Source organism: Mesoplodon mirus, assembly GCF_964341445.2.
Source record: "Mesoplodon mirus genome assembly, contig: HAP1_SCAFFOLD_1003, whole genome shotgun sequence".
Lineage (NCBI taxonomy): Eukaryota > Metazoa > Chordata > Mammalia > Artiodactyla > Ziphiidae > Mesoplodon > Mesoplodon mirus.
Genome location: NW_028295047.1, coordinates 93754 through 108998, shown reverse-complemented (window position 1 = coordinate 108998; position 15245 = coordinate 93754). Strand labels below are relative to the sequence as shown.

The 15245-nt window shown below is 45.5% G+C and overlaps 1 protein-coding gene across 1 annotated transcript in view; it reads left to right on the top strand.

The window, feature by feature from the left end:
- Window positions 1-1523: 1523 nt before the first annotated feature.
- The window catches only part of LOC309797806 (BCL-6 corepressor-like), a 28836-nt gene continuing 15114 nt past the window's right edge, over window positions 1524-15245 (top strand). The window contains exons 1-7 of the mRNA XM_082646214.1: window positions 1524-2391; window positions 8883-9087; window positions 10116-10244; window positions 11784-12173; window positions 12832-12885; window positions 13353-13539; window positions 14351-14413. Of these exons, the coding sequence (XP_082502340.1) occupies window positions 10242-10244; window positions 11784-12173; window positions 12832-12885; window positions 13353-13539; window positions 14351-14413 (697 nt within the window). The 5' untranslated portion in view covers window positions 1524-2391; window positions 8883-9087; window positions 10116-10241. The remainder of the gene's footprint in view (window positions 2392-8882; window positions 9088-10115; window positions 10245-11783; window positions 12174-12831; window positions 12886-13352; window positions 13540-14350; window positions 14414-15245) is intronic.

The following is a 15245-nucleotide window of genomic DNA, read 5'->3' as shown; positions in this document are numbered from 1 at the left end:
AAGGCTGGGACCGGCCCTGCCGGCGTCCTTTCCCGGTGGGAGCCCGCGTGTCCCCGCGTTTGGTCCGCCGGTGCCCCGGGGGTAGTGACAGGGCAGCTCCCGCCGCGTGCCACGCTGCCCCGGCGCCGGCCTAGCTCGCCCGGGGATCCTGGCGGCTTCCCGCCTGAGATGGGGTTCTTCGCCGGTCTTCCTACCCTTTGTTGAGCCTGTAGTTTGATGCTAGACGGCACGCCTCCTGTGTGGCGACTGGGCAGAGATTTTATAAGCTTGTGTTCGTTTTATATGTTTTTTTTTAAATTTTTATTTATTTATTCATGGCTATGTTGGGTCTTCGTTTCTGTGCGAGGGCTTTCTCTAGTTGCGGCAAGTGGGGGCCACTCCTCATCGCGGTGCGCGGGCCTCTCACTATCGCGGCCTCTCTTGTTGCGGAGCACAGGCTCCAGACGCACAGGCTCAGTAATTGTGGCTCACGGGGCCAGTTGCTCCGCGGCATGTGGGATCCTCCCAGACCAGGGCTCGAACCCGTGTGCCCTGCATTGGCAGGCAGACTCTCAACCACTGCGCCACCAGGGGAGCCCCGTTTTATATGTTTTTAAAGAATTGCTTGGGGGCTTCCCTGGTGGCGCAGTGGTTAAGAATCCGCCTGCCAACGGAGGGGACAGGGGTTCGAGCCCTGGTCCGGGAAGATCCCACATGCCGCGGTGCAAGTAAGCCCGTGCGCCACAACTATTGAGCCTGCACTCCAGAGCCCGCGAGCCACAACTACTGAGCCAGGGTGGTGCAACTACTGATGCCCGCGAGCCTAGAGCCCCTGCTCCGCAACAAGAGAAGCCACCTCTCGCCGCAACTAGAGAAAGCCCGGGCGCAGCAACGAAGACCCATAGCAGGCAAAAATAAATAAATTAAATAAGTTAAAAAAAATGAAAAAAAAATTGCTTGGGACCCTCGACATCACCTATCTATTCAATGACCATGAGGAAACTAATGTTTGGGTAGTTGTGGGTTCCTCTCTAAGTGTCCAGACTCTCAGTTATGATCTTAGTGCTCAACCCACCCCTTTGGGCTGCTTTATCAACAGTTAGAGGGATAGTCTACTTAAGAAATTTGCTAGAAAAGGTGAACCCCGAGGGCTTTTATTTGCCAAAATTTCCCATCTTTTGGATGAGAGCCTGTTACTGTGTGACTGTAGTATTTGTCATGTGGTCTTGTTAGACTTTTTCATTCGTCTCTTATTATCTATTTGGCATATCCTTCCAAAACCTGTCCAAATGCATATGGAGTTTTTACTTGACAATAGATATAATGTATTTATAACGGTATAGTCTGCCACGTTCATTTAAAGTTGTATCATTAGACTTTTCCTAATTGCTACATACTAGTAGTTAAAGTTTAACATTGCCTGTTTCTTCTCAGGGTTTCCAGAAAGGAAGCAAAACCACAGACTTGTCAACTGGTAATGCTTTATACCTTCTTTATGATAGTAGATTCTGGACTGTTACTTCTAAGATTATATATGGTACTAAAGTTTGGCTACATTTCCACTCTCTTTGATTTTAGATGTAAGCTATATTTTAGTAATATTGCTTAGTTTTAAGTGCAGATGTCTGTTAAAATGCCATTGTGATAACTAATATCGTATAAAGTATGAAACTGTCCTGAGAGATTAGCCTGTTAGAACCTGTTAAGGAGGCTTACCAGAGGGCTCTTGGTGAATCCTCAGAGGGAATGTCATGTTTGCTTAACATAAAATAGAGTGCAAAATCATCAAAGGTCTTATTTCATTACCACAGACTCAGAAATAAAGTACACTTTTTTGTTGTAAGTTTTCCTGTTGCTCCTTTAAAGGTGCCAAATGTCTGACACATAGGTTAGATCGCCTTATAACCTAAAGCTCCATGTGTTTAGTTTGCTGTCTTCCCATGTGGAACATGAGCAGTTCAAAGAAGAGGAAGCGCTTCTAGAATCATAGCTAGATTAGCTGTTTTAAACAAATTTGGTGCTAGGTCTGGTTGAATAGATAGGGTTGCATATTTGCAGAAAAGCTAGTTTTTATTTAGAAAAGTCTGAACTTGGTTCCACTGTGGGCCTGATGATAGTCGTGGGGTAGCAACAAGAACAGTATAAGTTTTGTTTTTAAAATCCCCATTTTCCTTTTAGTCAGAGAGTTTATAGATACTTCAAGTTCTGAAAGTGAAGCATAGAGTGAACCAGAACAAGTTTCTGGTTACAACAGACTACTTGCCACATTAAAGGATGTCTCCAAGGAAGATGAGGAGGAGGAAGAGGAAGAAGACAGTGTTCTAGATGAGACAGAAATGAATCTTGAAGATGGCGATAGTGACGTCATTGTGGAGGAAGAGATGGCAGTAGAGTCCACTGACATGCAGAAGAGTAAGTGTCTTTGATGTGGGTTTATCATCTTTGCAGGGACCACAGACAGATTGCCCCAGGGGCAGGGTGCCTTGTACCACAGAGCTGGGTGAAAGCACATGGATTCAAAGCAGAGGTTCTTAACATTGTTGGGCTCTGTGATATCTTCAAGAATCTGATGAAAACACAGGACCCTGTGGCCATAAAAATGCAGAAATGACATTTTTGCTTATGATTTCCAGGATTTCATCAATCCTACTTCAAATTCCCCTGATTGGGAGGAAAGGGAACATAATTCTGTTTTTGTAATGGTCTCAATTTATGAAAGAGATTATTGTTCCTGCCTTAGAGGAACCAAGTTGAATGGAAGATAGACATAAAATATACAAAACTTTTCAAGCATCAAATCTGAATGGAACCGATAAATATAAGGTGTTAAAGAGATGCACAGTGGTCACATGCTGCCAGGGTGAATGAGGGGAGGCTTCAGAGAAGAGCTGGGACTGAAAGCTTAAAGGAACTCTGTCTCACTCAGACGTCTAGGGGACTATTTTTTTAAAAATTATTATTAATTTATTTATTTTTGGCTGCATTGTGTCTTTGTTGCAGTGCGCCGGCTTCTCACTGTGGTGGCTTCTCTTGTTGTGGAGCATGGGCTCTAGGCACGTGGGCTTCGGTAGTTGTGGCACACGGGCTCAGTAGTTGTGGCTCACGGGCTGTAGAGCACAGGCTCTGTAGTTGTGGCGCACGGGCTTAGTTGCTCGGCGGCATGTGGGATCTCCCCAGACTAGGGCTTGAAACCACGTCCCCTGCATTAGCAGGCGAATTCTGTAACCACTGTGACACCAGGGAAGTCCCCATAGGTGACTTTTAATTTAACTTTAAAATCAACTTTATTGAAGTATGAATTACATTCAACAAGGTGTACCCATTTTAAGCATGTAATTTGATAAGTTTTGACAAATGTGTATATCTATATTGTCATCGCCAAAGTCAAGATACAGAACACTTCCAATACCTGCAAAAAGTTCCTTCTTGTCCTTTTACAGTCAGTTTCCCAGGCCTGGCATCAGGCAACCACTGACATGCTTTCTTTCACTATGTATTAGTGTTTCCTATTCTAGAAATTCATATGAATGGAAGCATACAATAAGTACCCTGTTGCACGTGGCTTCTTTGGCTCCTCATGTTGTTGTGACTCATCCGTGTAGCTCATATTAGTAATTCATTTCTTTTTATTACTGGAATAGTAGTCCATTGTCTGAATATATCTGGGTAACTTTTTATATTCTATTATCTTAATGCCTACTTGCCTTACTGTATTTTTTTCTATACTTTAAGGTGTCACACACCATTCTTAGTATTTTCATTCATCACTTGTACTCGGATACAAAAATCATTGCCTCAGACTTAGGGATTGTTTTAATTTTGTTGGTTTTCCAGTTTTCTTTCATGTTTTAGGTTTTTAAAAATGAAAAGTTTGGCTTTTTAAATTATAAAAGTAATATATATTTACTGTAAAAATTTAAGAGGGTAATATAGTTAACGTATATCTCCTCCACCCTGGGATGAACACCTTTAACATTTTATAGAACCTTCCAGACTACTTTTTTATGGATATATGAGTGAATATATATTTGTGTGTATGTGCATAATGGCCTCATACATTTCTGTAAGTGACTTTTTTTCTTTAATAATATAACGTGTGTAACTGTGGGTTACTGCCGCTAGAACCCTGGTGTCCAAACTCCCAGGCCAAATCTCCTTCTACTACATTACACTACCATGGGGAGGTTTAAAAAAGAAAGGGAAAGTATGAAGGGTGATTTTTCCATAAATTAAATCCACTTGAAAAGGCGCATTTGGAGAGTCAGAGAGTACTGATATTGTTAGAAAGAAGAAAGGTTTAAAAGCTGGTTAAATCTCATTTTTAAAAAATCCATATGTACCACATTGTAAAAAAGAGAAGGAAGACGGCATTCATGATTACTGGGCTGGCAGGGTAGGGGACAGTTGCATGCTGGGGGTGGCTCTCGTACTGGCTCTTCCACTCTTCACACTTGTGCTCGGCCAGGGCCAGGGACCGCTGAGGGAGATCAGAGGAGAGGGTGGTGCCTTGGGGGTTCCAGGGGGTTGTGCAGCTGGCTCCCTTGCCACCCAGACTGCCCCAGGGTTCCCAGCCCCAAGGATTATGGAGCATCCCCACACCTGTTTGCTCTGCAGTTGCTGTCCTGCACGCATTTTCTCCTCCAGCACTTTCTGCAGTGTCTCCTTGGCCTTCTGCTCATAGCTGTTTTTCTGGTCTTCCATCTGTAAAAGCAACTTATTCATTCCCCAAGAAGTGTATTTCTGTAAATTTGAGGCAATTCAACAAATACACATTGACCTACTGTGTGCTAAAGCCTGAGCAGGGATACAGAAATGAAAAGAAATTGGTCCTTGCCCACAGGGCAGAGATGTCCGTAATCTGGTGGACCTTCTTCCAGGCTGGAGGCAGGCAGGGAGAGTCCCTCAGGTGATGTGAGAGGTGAGTGGGGATAAAAAACTGCCCTGGGCATGCTGGGCATTCTCCCCTAGGCCTTCCACAGGCATTTGAAATCCGACATTTCCAAAGGGAAATCATCTTTCTAAACCTGCTCCTATCTCAGTGGTCAGCATCACCCCCCACCCAGTCTCCCAAACCCTAAACCAGGGAATCATCCTTGATTTCTCTCTCACCTTCTTCAAGGAATCAGTTCCTCATCAAGCTTTCTCACGTCAGCGTCTTTAACGGCTCGTTCATTACCTGTATCCTCTATCCCTACCGCCACCTCCTTAGTTCAGACCCTGGTGACACTATTATATGGATTATATAGAGACTATGTGTTATCTTCATGCCTTGCCTCCCTTCAAACCCTTTTCAGTCCTGCAGCTAGAGGGTTCTTTCTAAAACTTACATCTGATCCCATCACAACCTGCTTAAATCTCTCAGTGGTTCTCAGTATTCTAAGAATCAGGTCCAAACTCCTTGGCATGGTTCCTACTTACAAGCCCAGACTTTGATCTCATGCTGCCTCCACGCAAGCTGAACTGCTTGTAGGTCCCCTAAGCACTGTGCTTTTCAGCCTCTGCCTTTGCCCATAAAGCTTCTTCTGCTTAGAGTATCGTGACCCACGCTTCTCACCTGGTTAACTTCTACCCATGTTCAAGATTCAGCCCTAGAATCATAAATTCTGATAAACTTGGCCAACCATACCTACCCCCCGACTCTTTATGGATTAGGCAGTTTTACTGGTGTTCACATAGTATCTGTATTTCTGATCTATTGAATCATCTGTCTCCTTTAAGGGATTGTAAACTCCTTTGAGGCAGGGAGCATTTTTATTTTTGTATTTTTTGTGTTTTATTTATTTATTTATTTATTTATTTATTTTTTATTAGCTTCTGCTTTATAACAAAGTGAATCAGTTATACATATACGTCTGTTCCCACATCCCTTCCCTCATGCATCTCCCTCCCTCCCACCCTCCCCATCCCACCCCTCCAGGCGGTCACAAAGCACCGAGCTGATCTCCCTGTGCTCTGCGGCTGCTTCCCACTATCTATCTACCTTACATTTGGTAGTGTATATATGTCCATGCCTCTCTTTCGCTTTGTCACAGCTTACCCTTCCCCCTCCCCATATCCTCAAGTCCATTCTCAAGTAGGTCTGTGTCTTTATTCCCGTTTTACCCCTAGGTTCTTCATGACATTTTTTTTTTAAATTCCATATATATGTGTTAGCATACGGTATTTGTCTTTCTCTTTCTGACTTACTTCACACCGTATGACAGACTCTAGGTCTCTCCACCTCATTACAAATAGCTCAGTTTCGTTTCTTTTTATGGCTGAGTAATATTCTATTGTATATATGTGCCACATCTTCTTTATCCATTCATCCGATGATGGACACTTAGGTTCTTTCCATCTCCGGGCTATTGTGAATAGAGCTGCAATGAACATTTTGGTACATGTCTCTTTTTGAATTATGGTTTTCTCAGGGTATATGCCTAGTAGTGGGATTGCTGGGTCATATGGTAGTTCTATTTGTAGTTTTTTAAGGAACCTCCATACTGTTCTCCATAGTGGCTGTACCAATTCACATTCCCACCAGCAGTGCAAGAGGGTTCCCTTTTCTCCACACCCTCTCCAGCATTTATTGTTTCTAGATTTCTTGATGATGGCCATTCTGATTGGTGTGAGATGATATCTCATTGTAGTTTTGATTTGCATTTCTCTAATGATTAATGATGCTGAGCATTCTTTCATGTGTTTGTTGGCAGTCTGTATATCTTCTGTGGAGAAATGCCTATTTAAGTCTTCTGCCCATTTTTGGATTGGGTTGTTTGTTTTTTTGCTATTGAGCTGCATGAGCTGTTTATAAATTTTGGAGATTAATCCTTTGTCAGTTGCTTCATTTGCAAATATTTTCTCCCATTCTGAGGGTTGCCTTTTGGTCTTGTTTATGGTTTCCTTTGCTGTGCAAAAGCTTTGAAGTTTCATTAGGTCCCATTTGTTTATCTTTGTTTTTATTTCCATTTCTCTAGGAGGTGGGTCCAAAAGGATCTTGCTGTGATTTATGTCATAGAGTGTTCTGCCTATGTTTTCCTCTAAGAGTTTGATAGTTTCTGGCCTTACATTTAGGTCTTTAATCCATTTTGAGCTTCTTTTTGTGTATGGTGTTAGGGAATGATCTAATCTCATACTTCTACATGTCCCTATCCAGTTTTCCCAGCACCACTTATTGAAGAGGCTGTCCTTTCTCCACTGTACATTCCTGCCTCCTTTATCAAAGATAAGTTGACCATATGTGCGTGGGTTTATCTCTGGGCTTTCTATCCTGTTCCATTGATCTATCTTTCTGTTTTTGTGCCAGTACCACACTGTCTTGATTACTGTAGCTTTGTAGTATAGTCTGAAGAGGGAGCATTTTTTAAAAAATAAAATTATTTTTGTAGGCTTGGGGATCTGAACAATATTCAGTAAAGTCAAGTTTTAAAAATTAATACATTTGTATTTTTAGAATTTCTCCTGGCTTCAAGGTCAAAAAGAAAAAGACACAAAAGCAGCTTTGCAAATTCACTGGGGGTCTTGCCTTTCCAGTGCTTTTCATTTTTATGCCCTGTGATTTTTGGGAAAGCAGGAGCCTTTTACTGTCGATTCTGGGTTACCCAACTGGGTAAGAGATAGTCTAGATAATGCAAATTTAGAGTTCAATATCAAATCATTTCCATTTAGCTTTGGAGTCATCTGAAAATTTGGATTTAAATGTTGAGTGGGTCTTATGTTCTTGGAATTGTCATTAGAAACCAGATACAGGAGTTACTGGTTGAGATCATACATGGTTATGTCCAGGTTATTGGACTTAACCATGCTGGTCACTGACCAGCTTTATCCCCCATTGAAAACGAGTAGACTGGCATTCTGGATTATATGTCAGTCTCTTATGAGGTTGGTTGGCATTACTGAAAAAATAAAAGTTGTGGATCTGCAAACCCATAGACTATATAGGCTATGTTCCCCTGCAGAATTCTAACTACATGGCCACCTTATCTTCCTAACATCAAGTGGGAGCAGTCTGGCCGGTCCATCTTGTTCTCTTGATCTTGAGTCCTCTGCCAAAGACCTCCCCCTTTTCTGCACCAGCACATACGTCACAGCCCTGAAGAAAGTGTAGACATCTGAGATACGTTAACAGTGGGGGAGGGCTGATATCCCGTGAACAGACACATAAATGCCTGTTAGACCTGGAAATTGAAAACCAGAGAGGCGGGGCCCCACTGGTTTTGGCCCAGGCCACCAGCCCCTGGTGTTCCCAGCAAAATGTTCCCAATGTGGGAGTTTGGGGAAGCAGGGAAAGGCAGGTGGTGTGAGTTTATTAGGACTTGAGGCCCTCAGCCTCGCACTGAGGCCAGCTGAACCCCCAGAGCGTGCTTCCTGCCCTCCTGTGGGCTGCTACTCCTAAAGGTACTTGGTTTCAACAGTTATTTGTGCATCAGATTAAAGACTGAAGGGAGAGGGAACTGCAAGCCTAAATTCTTCATATCATACGCCACCTCCCTTTCTCTTCTTATTATATAAGCAATTCATGTGAAAAACAAATAAGGCAAACAAAACAAAACAAAATTACCTGAAATCTTGCTATCCAAAAGTTACCATTAGTATTTTGGTGTATACTTGTTCCAGATTTTTCTTTATTTTCAACCCTTCATTAAGGCCATTGTAGTGTTGACAGATGATGCTGGCACAAGCACTTGAGATGAGGCTCCTCTTTTTAAAATACTGTATTTGCATTTGGTTTAATTTCTCTCGGGCCCTGCCTTGCCTGGTCCCCAGCGTGGTGTTTTCTGCTGCAGTCTCTGTAAATTGGAGTTGGGGTGATGGGGCGGTCAGGCAGGGCTGTGTGTATCTGTGTCTGTACGAGGGAGGGCGGGCACACTTTCCAGTGTTTCTGGGCAACAAGCAGGCACTCACTGCAGTTTCCTATGCCTCAGGCCTGGGCTGTGGAGACAGGGGAAGTACCAGGAAGGGGTGGACGACCCCGACCCAGCTAAATGGAAGGCCCAGCTCCGCTGTGCGTCAACAAGAGCAGGGAATTCAACCTGATGTACGACGGCACCAAGGAGGTGCCCATGAACCCAGTGAAGATATATCAAGTGTGTGACATCCCCCAGCCCCAGGGCTCTATCATTAACCCAGGTGAGGCCCCAGCTGCTGGGGAGAAGGTGGACAGTGTGCCAGGTTCTGGGCTGGACCCTTAAAGCGATAGTCGACTTGAAAGTCGCCTCGCTTACAAAGTTGAAGACTGGTAAATAAAGCAAGAAATGCTGTCCCTAGAAAGAACCCAGAGAACAAAAGATATAAACTCAGCACAGTCTTCCTGCCCACCCAGTGGAACAGTAAAGCATTAGAAAGAAGAGGGGGTATTGAGTTCTATAAAAAATAACTTCTCTTGGGACTCAACACTGAGAAGAGAGGCCAGGTAGTTTAGAAGAAGGAGGGCTTAAAACTTAGAAGGTCTGAGTTATAAACCTCGGTCTTTCCATTTCACTACTTGTGGGACATTGAATCAAGTCATTCAACGTTTTGAGCCTCACCTTCTTCCACTATAAAATCTGGGTTCTCATCTTTCCTGCGTATTTCAAAGGCTGTTCTAAGAATCAATTGCCATGACATTAGGAAGGCTATTAAGTGCTCTTTATAAATGATGGGTAAGTGATCATTTAATTTGTATGGTATTTTTCCTAGGAGAATACCACCTGATCCCTATATTTACTCAATGTTTAGCCAGTTCCGACTAAGAGCCAGATAATTTAGACTTGACCTCCAGTGAATCTAGTGAGGCTCTGCCATGAGGGAAGGGTCTGTCTTCACAGTAAGCTTATAAAGGAGAGAAGCTGTGCTCCTTGGGTCCTTAGAAGGGATGCGAATGTGTAGAAAGGGGTTTAGAGTAGGAATTAAAAGATTCCTAGGAGAAGGGAGCAGGGTCTGCAGCTCCTGGATAGGGGAGGGGATGAGAGCTTGCACTGGGGCTCCGTAGGAGAAGCTGGGAGTGGGGTGAACACCCTTGGTTCCCACTCTTTGGCATTGAGGGTGCACACTGAACCCAAGGAACCTCTGTGTTGGCAGTGCCTAGCTTGAACAGTGGGTCAGCTGCAGGGATGACAGTGCAACGTGAGCGCCTCACTTTTGACCTTTGTGTGTGTGTGTGTGTGTTTCTCGGGTAGGATCCACTGGATCTGCTCCTTGGGATGAGAAAGATAATGATGTGGATGAAGAAGATGAGGAAGATGAGCTGGACCAGTCACAGCACCACGTTCCCATCCAGGACACCTTCCCCTTCCTGAACATCAATGGTGAGTGGGGTGGGGGGTGGGACCGAGGCATGGAGAGGATGTAAGGGGCTTTGATTTTGCAAGCGTTGACACCATATCCACCATTGCACTGGGAGCAGCGACCAGGCCCTGGGGCCAGGCTGCCAGTCTGTTAGCAAGTCGGAGTCATAGGCAAAGGAACTCCGTAGGCATAGTTATCCCAGTGGGGTGGCTTCTAGGCAGAGAGAGCATCTTCTGAATCTTATGTGATAATTCAGAGAAATTAAAAAATGAAATTCATTCTCAATCCCGCATACAAATACACAGGCTGTTACAAATTTTGCTGATTTCCTTCAGGCCAAGTGCAGGGATCCTTTTCGTGAATTGTAGGCAAACTCTTCTGCTATTTCCCTCGGTACAAATTTTCTGTCACTGCCTTAACAGCCTCTGCTAAGGCTGTATCGTGGGAAACTTGTGGCTCTACAGCTGTTAATACTAGGCTCTGATAAAATTTCTCTATGAGAGACTTTTATCTTTTTTAAATTAATTAATTAATTAATTAATTTTTTGTGGTACGCGGGCCTCTCACTGTTGTGGCCTCTCCCATTGCGGAGCACAGGCTCCGGACACGCAGGCTCGGCGGCCGTGGCTCACGGGCCCAGCCGCTCCGCGGCATGTGGGATCTTCCCGGACCGGGGCACGAACCCGTGTCCCCTGCATCGGCAGGTGGACTCTCAACCACTGCGCCACCAGGGAAGCCCTATCTTCTTTTTAAATTGACTCTTTGAATTCAGCTTCCCAGGAAAGATGCGTTTAGAGGTTGGAGGGTCCCTGTGAGACAGAGCAGGTGCTGCACCTCCCATTGCACGTTCTGAGGACGCTCAACCACAAGGTGAACTGCTCTTCTACAGCATCTTCCCTTGAACTTTTCACTGACGTGCTCGTAGTCATATGACGTGCATTCAGTTGAGTAGCTTTTCACTACTTTTCTAAGTTCCATCTGGCTGCTAGGGTCAAATGAGATACTTTTTGCCACCTAGAAAATTTAGTATATCCAGAGGATTCCTGTAGGATTTTGGAGTCCCCTTCCCTAGGTGATGCCCCTTCTTTTGAGAATGAGGAAATGACTCTTATCTGTCTACTTGCCCTCCTTCACTTACCCTGTCATTTATAACCTTGCAAGCAAGTGATGAGTCAAGACAACGATCATAGAGCTCTCTCAGGTTAATACTGCCACAGCTACATTCCCACTTGGTGCAATTTTAAGATTTGGACATTTGGAAATGTGAGATCCTTTCCCAAATCTTTGGCTCACTCATTCTGTTATTCTCACCCCTTAAAAGGATGCAACCCATTTCCAGGATCATGATTTACCTTTTTTTTTTTTTTTTCATGTTTTTTTAAAGCTAATATTGTGTGTCCTTACATTATGGGCCACCTTGGATCCTTTATGGAAACATGTGAACATATATTAAAAATAAAAAGTAAAATGTGGCCCTACAGCCACACCGGGATTTCATTGCCCTGAGAGAGGAGTTGGGGCGCATCAGTGACTTCCACGAAGCCTATACTTTCCAACAGGCTCCGGGCCAGCCAGTTTCCGGCTTAAGCAAGGAGAATGTTCCAGCGGTAACCAACAAGGAGAACCTGGCGACGCCGGTCTCGACTCCATTCCTGGAGCCGACCCTGGGGAGCGACGGCTCTGCGGTCACTTTCGGGAAAACCCAAGAGGATCCCAAACCATTTTGCGTGGGCAGTGCCCCACCGAGTGTGGACGTCACCCCCACCTACACCAAAGACGGAGCTGACGAGGCAGGATCAACCGATGGCAAAGTTCTGAACCCGAAGCCATCTAAGCTGGCAAAGAGAATCGCAAACTCCGCTGGTTACGTGGGTGACCGGTTCAAGCGTGTCGCTACCGGACTGTACGCAGACTCCAGTCAGCTCGGCCGGGACCAGCGGGCATTGCAGGTGAGCCCCCCCCCACCCGAATTTCAGGAGCCTGAGCAGTTGTCAGGTTTTTTTAATGTGTGAAGAGGAGGGGGCCGGGGGTATGATAGGGCAGGACACCGGGCTGATTTGGTTAATGAAGCTTAGGATAATTTAAATGTTTGAAATGTGTCCAGTAAGGGGACGTAAGTGGATACTTGAAGTTATTCTGTAGATTTTAAGCAAACTCCACTCAAATGCTGATAACGGAAGTTTTAATTATTGCGAAGGATGTCTAAAAGACTGCATGACATTTACCTATCAATCGCTTTGATTTCTCTGCCGTTACTGTACGTTAACAAATATACCTAAAAGCGCTGCTTAGAATGCCTTACGTGATACTTGGTGGAGGTGTGTAGCGGCCGCATGTCTGTGAGATTCGTGCAATTTTTTTTCCACCAAAAAGCAAACAAACAAACAAAACAAAAAAACAAACCTTGCTTAAAGGGATAGAGTATGTATTTAACTTGCTAGTGAATGATAGATATTGTATAGGAATTTCCTTAAGATATTTTACTTTTAATTAAAAGACAAATAAAGCCAAATTGTTTTGCAATGTTAAGAAAAAAATTGGTTTATGCTTATAAAAATGGATGAAGTTATCTAAATGATCCATTGAGTGCCCATTTTAATGACATAGATGGAAGGATTACAAGAGGACAGTATTTTATGTCTACCCGCTGCTTACTGTGAGGTCAGTTCTTCAAATTTTTATTACTAGAATCTTCCATAAACCTTTTGAGTTAAATTTCATTTCCAAATATACAAAGGGAAGTTTGTGGGCCATGGTCGTCTTTATTCATTGTGCATTTGTTTTCTTTTCTCTTGTGTTTTTGTTTTGCTTTCTTTGCGTTGTGTTTTTGTTTTGTTTTATTTACCTTCGAAAGAGAATGTCTGTATGCCACAGTGTATGTATGGCTATACATACACACCACATATATCTCTACATACATATGGCTTTACGAAGAAAGAGTGTGTGACTAGTTACACATAGACACACTTACGTTTTTATCGTTCAATTTTAAAATATCTCAGTTGTATCATAAATTGTGGTTGGTTTGGGGCAAACTTTTCTCTGAAGATACTTTCCTTTAAGGTAAGGGCAGTGAAATAGCTTTGGTGGTAAGGTGTGTCTTTTTACCATCTCCGTTCTCTTTGTAGCGTGCAGTGATGCGCTTCTCCGAGTTGGAGATGAAAGTGCGAGAAGGTGGCCACCCCACGACCAAAGACTCCGAGGTGCGCAAATTCAGCCCCGCTGACTGGGAAAGGCTGAAAGGAAGTCAGGACAAAAAGCCAAAGTCGGTCGCCCTGGAGGAGGCCATTGCCGACCAGAACGACAGTGAGAGATGTAAGTGGACCCAGGCGGCTCGTTTGTGGTACCACGTCGGTGGGAACGGGGCGGTTCCGCTCCCAGTGCCGAGGGAGGTGAGAGGAAACAATACGCTTCCGACGGCCCAGCGTCTGGGTGCTGGCTGTTCGGAGAACGGGCTGCTCTGGCCACCCTTCCCAGCTGTGGATAGCAAGGCTGGTTGTCCTTTTGAGCGTTGCGGCATCCAGGAGTGAAGCACCTATGAAATGTTGTTTCCTGGCACGCATCTCCTTTTTCCGGAGCAATGCTAGTCCTGTAGTTGGTAATAGTCTGATACAGTAGAGCAGAGGAATGGCGGTGCAAGACCTCCAGCATAGCAGGTATGTGTTCTGTTTTGGAGCAGGTACGGATACGGGTTTTTGGTAGCAGTGGAATGACACTTGCAGCCAGAGCCAGACCCTCCAGAGTGACAGTCTCCTGTGGGAGGGAGTGGAGAGTACTCGGATTCTCCCTCCAAAGGCAGAGGTTTCATTAAAGTGAGATGAGGGCTGATGAAGGCACCAGAAAGACGAGCATAATTATTTTCTGTGGCAGGCTTGTTTGCAGTCATTAGGAGTTGACAGCACGCTCCAAGGGCGTGGGATCAACGAGGGCGTTCTTCCTACCAGACGGGGTGTATTCTGTTTTGGAGGCCAAATTGGAGAGAAAGCTAGTGTTTGCCTCGAGTCACACTCTGCGGTCCCATCAGCTGCTCCCCCACTGGGGTTGACTTCGGGCTTTGCCCTCGAGACTTCCTGGGCTAATGAGATGTGTTGGCAGCAAGTGGAGGTCTTTCTCCCGCTTTCTTCAGTGTGCGTGCTTGTGGCCTGTGGCCTGCAGCCTGCTCCGGACCCCAGAAACCTCACCGGTGATGGTGAGTGAGGGCACCTAGGTGAACGTCGAGGACAGGGTGGGCGTGAAATCCTCCTGAGACAGGACAGTCGGGGGTGGTGGGCACATTTGGGAGGCCCAGGCCCTTGGACCCAGTCGTAGGGTCAGCGTTCGCCCGCACGCTTAGGTCGTGGGTGCCTGATGCAGTTTGGGAAAATTGTGGTCAGCCACAGCGTGTGCTTCTCTCTGCTGCTTGGAGCACTGCCCTCCCCCAGCTCATCTTTGGGGTCAGACAAAGGCCTGTGGCCAGGGTTCTGGGTAAGCCACACCGGGACCGGTTTGTCCTACGTGGCTCCCGTAGAAGGGGATTTCTGGGGCTAGTCAGTGGCGGCCTTACCCGAGGGATGGGGCTCTTGATGTGCCTGGAGTAGCCGATTCCGACCTCCTCCCCCTCGGGATTGGAATGAAAAACGGAGGGTCCAGGCCTCCCTCCTTGCCTGTGCTCACAGCTGACACGCAGCCCTTACCCTCCCGAGTGGCCTCATAACTCAGCTCTTGGGGAAGTTTCTCAGAGAGATGTGATAAAAGTGGGCAAGGCCAAGTTCACGGGGCTGCACTTTTCTGAGGAGGGGATCTGCCTGTTGTGGGTGGACGGTGAGGGAGGCTGGAGGAAGGGAGCGGGCAGTTAACCGGCCTCGAGTCTTCTCGCCCTTTTCTCCAGCAACGTGGCCAAACCCAGGGTGGCCGCTGCCCTTCACGTCTTAGTGGCCTCACCCGCCCTTCTTCCCAGAGACGTTTGTGTGCGTCCTTCCCAGTCTTTCCTGCTGAGCGTGGAGACGAGAACTCGGTGTGGCTGATGGGGAGCAGGGCCTGAG